Source organism: Condylura cristata, unplaced genomic scaffold (assembly GCF_000260355.1).
Source record: "Condylura cristata isolate star-nosed mole 26May11 unplaced genomic scaffold, ConCri1.0 scaffold00020, whole genome shotgun sequence".
Lineage (NCBI taxonomy): Eukaryota > Metazoa > Chordata > Mammalia > Eulipotyphla > Talpidae > Condylura > Condylura cristata.
The window spans coordinates 6446888-6454414 of NW_004567121.1; the positions used below are offsets into that span (position 1 = coordinate 6446888).

The window sequence follows — 7527 nt, forward strand, 5'->3', positions numbered from 1 at the left end:
TGGCGCGGCAGACCTATCCTAGCCTGCCTGCTGCTCCCCTCCACAGTGTACTTCCTCTATCTGCCTGTTCTGCTCCCCTCTCTGTCTCTGGTTAATCATCTCACCGCCCCTGCACCTCTGGTCTGTACCCCAGATCTGTATACATACATAAAATATTAAAAAAAAGGAAAATGTTTTAAAAAATATACATGTGTATATACATACACACACATAGTAGATAATTTGATAATGTAAAACACTTCAAATTTGACAAATTATTTAAAGTCACTTAATAACATGAACAACAAATCCATTATGTTAATATATTTTGTTAAAAGGAATATTTTTCCCCAACAATATATATTCTGAGAAGTGTGGATTTATTTTGCCTTTTTTCCCAATTCTCTTACAATTTCTCATATAATAAAAGGTAGCTGTGTTCTCATCTGTTTTTGCATCCATGTAGAGTATATGTTGTTTTAAAGTATATGGGGGGGAGGGAACCTGCTTCTCAAGTATTTTTGGGAAAGAGAAACATTTTATTTTCATTTATTTATGTTTTCCTCACCATTATCGTTTGTATCCGTTTGTCTCTTTCTCTTCCCTATCCCTCTTAACGTCAGATTGTTTAGTAATGACCTTTGTTTTTAAAGTGTTTTACACCTTAAATTTGATCCCCAGTCAGGGATATCTGACCTTCACAACCTGCTTCAGACCTCTCCTGTCTCCGCCTGCTGCTCCCCTCAGCACAGTGCATTTCAGCAATCTGCCTGTCCTGTTTCCCACTCCGTCTTTGGTGAATCCTCTCACCTCCCGCACCTAAGGCCTAGACTCCAGTTCTTCTATGCAAAACAAGTAAATAAATATTTAGATACCATCATAATAACAATAGTCCCTTTGGTCATGAACATACTGTGAACATACAGAGTTTCTGAGACCAAGAAGTTTTTGAACCACTGGGATTCTGTATTACTAAGAAGTTTTTTAGATGCAAGATAAAAAACTGAATTTGAAGGCCATAGGCTGACAGTGTGTCTTTTCACTTCTTGGTCTTTCTCCCCTGAGTGCTGCTTACTGCTCAGTTGATTGTCCCCAGAGAAGGGATGATGGCCATCATTAGCTCCAAGTTTACTTCCCTATTAGCTTAAAAGCAACACTTTCCCCATGTTCTTGTAAAAGCAGTGGTAGAGGCTTTCTTCAACATGGCTCCCATCACTCTGGTAGAGGCTTTCTTCAACATGGCTCCCATCACTCTGATAGAGGCTTTCTTCAACATGGCTCCCATCACTCTGTATCCCTTAAACAATCACCACAGCTCTGCTTGACTAGGTCATCTGTTGTCCATCCCTGAAATGAAGACGTGTGAAGTCAGTCAAAGGTTAGGAAGGGCGGCTCACTTGAGGGCACTTAGAGAGAAAAGAGAGGATCAGACTACTTTAAAAAAAGGTGCTATTTTGTATATCAATAGTGTATAAAGTACATTTTTATGCTTTAAATCATTTATTCACAATATTTTGAGCACACATCTGAATGTCTAGGCTATGGACACTTAGATAAATGTGAACTTAGAGTTGTTCAACTATTTGACCCATAGATAATTTCCTGTCCCCCAAATGTCCAAAAGAAATTAAGACTAATTACAGCTTCAGCTGTCTTCAAGAGAAGTCTCTGTGGCTCTTTATTTTTATGACTTACATACCTCCATAGAGTGTCTTATGTGTCTTTCGGGTTGTAATGGACACTCTCAACTATTTGGGGCTTGTTCAGACACTTAAGACCGATAAATCAATGATGTCATACTATTTCATCTTTTCACTTCGATGGATTACTAAACAGCAATACTGATGACTTTAACTGATTCCTAATACTCCCTTCTACAGCCAGGGGAAGGTCAGCTATTTTTTGATTCCCACGGGAGAGAGAAAGCAAGCTTCTCAATAAGTTTCTTAAAATAGCTGTCCATTCTCAGCTGCTGGGCTGGAGTCCAGCCAGGGGAGAGCAAAGGGAAAACAAATGTTCCAGCTGGTGTGGGTGAGAAGCAACCAAAACATGAGCAAGAACAGGCTTCTCAACAAGATTCTGTCTACTCAAAAATCTTTATCCTTTTTTTTTTTTTTTTAATTGAGAAGCTAGGTGTCTGCCTTTTAATTCTTTATTTTACTTAAAGGGAGACAAGTGAATTGAAAATGAGACTAAATATTGCCATCTTTTTTGGGGCTCTCTTTGGTGCTTTGGGAGTTTTACTCTTTTTGGTGGCTTTTGGATCAGATTATTGGCTTCTTGCAACTGAAGTGGGGAGGTGTTCAGGTGAACAGAATGTGCGTTTCTTCTTCAAAATACTGTTGTACTTGGAAGTGAGCAGGATAGACTTACATATCTTCTTGAAATCAAAGAATAGTAGTGGAGTGTCTGTTTCTTCATAGAAGAGATGTAGAAATCTACCGATCATCATTACTTGGAATAAAATACATTGTTTGAACATTTTTCCTGGGTGGAATAATTTAGATTGTGTTCCTTTTGTAGACAACAAATCACTTCATTTGTGTTTTGTGCAGATAGAGAACATCACTTTCCATCATGAAGGATTCTTCTGGAGGTGTTGGTTTAATGGAATTGTGGAAGAAAATGATCCCAATATCTGGAAATTCTGGTACAGTAAGTAAACTTTAGCTCTATTTCCCCCAATGAAAACCTTCTAATGTAGTTCATGTTGCTTACAGAATAGAATTGTATTTTTAACTGTAGAATTTCAATAGGATATCTTCAAAGTTTATGTGATTCCTTTTTAATAGGGAGAAATAAATAGCTAGAGGAGTAATAATTTTTATTTTCTAACATAAAATAAGAGTCTGCATATTTATGGTAAATCTGAACTCTCTCCTACTATTTCTTTGTATATATTTAAAGTACTCTACACTTAATAAGACAAATGCTATCTATAGTATTTTCTTCAAGTGTCTATTATTGCTGTTATAAATATATTTTTTGCTATAAACCCTTGAAATCTCAAATTTAAAATCTTAAAATAGAGATGTGTTATTTTATGTTCATGACTTCAAAGTCAAGAAAAATCTTTTTTATAATGAGACTTAATTACCAACAGGGTAGATGAAAGCTTCCTCTATTCATGCTTTAACCAAGGTTGTGGGCAATCTCATGAAATGTCTTGCTTTTGATGTTTGCATTTTCTCATGGAAACTTTAAAGTTCCTTTTTGAAGTAGAATAGCTTTTTTTTTTAAATATGAGGCATTATTTTAACAGTATTTCCTAGATTGTATTAATCTTTGAAAATCAATTCATTGAAAATAACTAGCCTTTATCTTATTGTGTTCAAATCACAATTACCTACAGCTTATTGTGTGTTGAAATAATTTCTTACCTTATCAAATATTCTATGATAAATCAAAGTAATGTATTTATGCAATAGTTAAGAATATGGAATATGCAATAAAAATATGAGCTTACTAAAGACCTAAGCCAATTGATGGCAAGGTGACATATGTAAAAATAATAAATTAATGATGAAATGGTATTTTGAGAGGAATATTTAATGTTTTTATATTCATTTGGGGAGGAGAATAAGCTTGCAATTTGTTGTGAAATTACTAAACTTTGGCAGTAGAATAAGTAAGGTCATAAGAGGAAAATTTTGACAAGGACATAGAGAGAGGAAGATTATTCCACTCCTCTTTAAAAGGTAGAGAGCAAAAAAACTTCACATTTTCAAACAGCATAGTGTTGTTTCTTTAAATGCTATAAATGCATTTGATTTCACTTATATGTTCTAGCATTTGTGTCTTTCTTCTAAAAATACAGTATAGAGACAAAATTCATTAACTGGAATGAATCAATGTTAAATTTATGCTTATTAATTTTTAAAAATAATTTTTGTGTACCTGCTATGTGCCAGGAATTATGTTAGGAACTGGAAAATGTGATTGTGATTACAGATTAATTGTGGTATATTTAATTTTGAGAGGACATTAGGGCATTTTTTTCTTTGAAATGTACTTTCTTTGGAGGTTTTGAGTAAATATGCTTTCTAGGTCTCCTCTCCTTCTTCATATGACATTTTTAGGAGGTTGTAGCTCACTAGTCAATAATTCTCTTAATTTGATTGAACCTGAAGTGTATTTCTTGTATACTCCCAGAGCCTATTTTTCTCTTCTTTTAGGAATGAGTCTTCATGCAGCTTTTCAGTATCATATAATCACATTATTCTTCTTTCCAGCCAACCAACCGTCATCGAAGAACTGCACCCATGCTTACCTGTCTCCATATCCCTTCCTGAGAGGCGAACACAATTCTACATCTTACGACTCTGCAGTTAGTAAGTACTCTGTCTTTAGCATGCTTCTGACGGGGACTTGTCTTTCTGAAAGATTCCCAGTACTAAATTTACGGGGCAATTGAAAAATAATTTCAACATTTTATTTGTATAAAATAATGATATCAATCCATTGTATATAAAATGATAGTATATCATTTTCAACATGCCATTTATAATTTTTTTCCCAAGATTTATTTATGCATACAGAACTGGGCTACAGTCCAGAGGTACAGGAGTGTTAAGAGGATTCACCAAAGACAGAGTGACACAGAACAAGCAAATTGAAGAAGTACACTGATGAGGGGTATAGGGGGTGAGACAGGAGAGGTCTTCTGTACCATGTGGGTCACCTCACTGGTTGGGGATTGAACTCATGTTGAAGCACCTGCTGCCAGCTTTGCAGTGCTGTGTTTTAACCCATTGTGCCATGAGGGAGACCCCACCGTTTATAATTCTAATAGAATATGACTTTGGTCCAAAAATAAAGGCTTTAAAATATATTTGCTAGTTTAAAAGGTAATTTTTGAGAAGTGTTTTGTAATTTGAAATCAGAGATATCCATTAGGATTTAATCACCTAAAATTTCGTGGGATTCAAATGACCTACAACTAGCCTTACAAATTGAAAATATTTTACAATATACCCTGCATTTAAAAAAGTTTTTGGTAATCATTACATATAAGAGTATAGTTATGTTACTGGTTCCTACAAAAATGACTGACCTTAGCTGTGTGTGATATCCCATAGAAGGAGAGATGTCTTTAACTGGGAATCAAGACTATCTACTTCTTTCGTGTCTTCATGCTATTTGTTCGATAGAAAGTACATATAATATGGCATATATAAATGTATTTTTATAGGAACTACATAAATTGAATATGTCAACTTTTATTTTCAGCTGATTTCATACGATTTTAATAAAGGATTTTTTATCTTAACCTTAAAACTATGGATTAGTATAGAATTTCCCAGTGGTATAAACAGAGCTCTCAAATTTTGTTTTTCAAAGAGAAGAGCTAATCTGTTTAATGCTTCAAATAAATTTATATTAGGATGAGAGAAAGGAGGGGGGAGAAGGAGAGAGAGAGAAAGGTTGAGATTGAAGGAGAGATTTGAAGGCGTTGATCTGTTGAGTTGTGATTTTGGAGTCTGGCAGGCCTGAAATCTGTGAGCCTGAAGCAGAATTCAGATAGGAGCTGATACAGTCTTGAGTCTGAAGTCTGAAAACTGGTAGGATTTCCATGTTGCCATCTCTGGAAGAGTCCCTTCTTTAGGAAACTCAATTGTTGCTCTTCAGCTGATTTTATGAGGCCCATTCCCTATTATCTGCTTTTGCTATAGTCAATTGATTGTAAATGCTAATCACATCTAAACAATACATTTACAGCGATCTCTACACTAGTTTCTGACCAAAAACTGGCACGATAGTCTAACCGAGTTGACACATAAAATTAACCATCATATAAACAAATGAAGTTTTATATCATTCCTCCATTTTTCTTCTTTCTGTAAATACACATTGTCATATATTATGGTTTCGTTTTGAGTTTATCAAAGGAAATAACATTTGCTTATATCACATCATTAGTCTGACATTGAGAACTGGTGTGGGGTCTTCTAGGAAAAGAGGTGAGCTGACATGCAGCTGTGCTTGTCCACCTGGATGCTGTGGTCTGTCACCTCTGAAATGTGGGTGTAGTGGATGGTTGGTCCCATTGAAACTGCATAAACATCTTATTTACATCTCTTCTCACGAGAGAGAGAAGAGAATGCTTGCAAAGAGTGGGATCATTTTGTATTACAAAAAAAAAAAAAAATGGAAAAAGCGTGTCCCTTCCCTGTCATTCTCATTTTATAAAATGAATTAAGAAGTAGTACATGTTGACTTTTCAGAACATTTGGTTGTGTAAAGGGCTGCAGATGTATTAGTATTGTGGTTATTATTCATATGTGGAGGTCCTCTGATGAGAAATATATGTAGGCACTATCTATTTTAAAATAAACCTACATATTTGAAAATCTGCACCACAAGGAGATAATGGTGAACTTAAAAAAAACAAGGTAGTATAATCTATGCATAATAATTATGATGGAGGTGGATAGTAAATGCATGTCAGAAAAATTATACTGCAATTACAGTTAGAATTATTATGTAGCACTGCATATAATTACTGTGTCATTTTTTTGGATCTAGTGACAAAACCTTGTTCCAGTTTTTTTTTTTTTTTTTAATTATCAACACTCCTCTTTGGCATACCTATTGTAACTCTTTATTGACTTTAAGCAACTTTAGCAAACACTTTGAGTAAAAATGAGTGTGATACAAAGAAGCATGTCCCACAACAGAAGTGGTATATACAAGTCTCAGTTATTTTCATAATATATAAAAATATCTGATATTTGAGAGGAATTTGCTTTTTATTTCCTTATCCAAGAGAAAAGCAGGGATATCATCAAAAGGACTGTACTTGACTAAAATGTGTTTCCTAGTTAATGAGGCCACATAATCTTCACTAAGCTCCAGAACCCCTATTTGACTTCATAATTATCCAGTATTACGCATTTGCTAACTTGTCAAATTGAAAGTGTTTGTAAAATCTGACGTATTTTGACCTGTTCAGTGACTAGTAAAATTAGCTAGCACTCTCTTGAGGTTTTATAGGTAACATTAGCCAATGTAGAAATCAGTGAAAATAATGCAGTGAGGTATGATTTTTCTGGAAAGACTATTTTAGAATCATTATATCTGCTGATGAAATCATTCTTGTCATAGTAAGGAAACTGAGGCTCCACAGAGCCATTTGGCTGTTTGCACAGTGCAGAGTGGATTAAAGGTGCAGCTCTTTGGATTTTGTTTATTGATAATCTTATAAAGAACAATGAACAACAACAAAAAACCCTAATTTTTAACTGTCTTTTTGACTATGTCTTCTTAATTATATTTCAACAATAATAATAAACCAAATTAATTTTACATTGGCTTCATTTGTAAAACCCTTAATATATATTTAAAATTCAATGATGATCCAATCTAGTTACTTAACTTGTTCCCCAATCTAGAGAGGGTGGTCTCATTCTTAGAATTTTTTTTGGAGTTAGACTTGCACAGTTCAAAGTTCATTAAACAATTCTATTACCTTTTGAGTTCTGTCAGAATTTAGATGTTGTATTTTATTCATGTTTAAATTCAGTCACAGTTCATGCATTTAGTATCATC

General features: G+C 34.4%; 1 protein-coding gene across 1 annotated transcript in view; it reads left to right on the forward strand.

The window, feature by feature from the left end:
* The first annotated feature begins 2165 nt into the window (after positions 1–2165).
* TMEM182 (transmembrane protein 182) overlaps positions 2166–7527 on the forward strand; it is a 37376-nt gene continuing 32014 nt past the window's right edge. The window contains exons 1-3 of the mRNA XM_004686184.1: positions 2166–2297; positions 2535–2634; positions 4212–4310. Of these exons, the coding sequence (XP_004686241.1) occupies positions 2166–2297; positions 2535–2634; positions 4212–4310 (331 nt within the window). The remainder of the gene's footprint in view (positions 2298–2534; positions 2635–4211; positions 4311–7527) is intronic.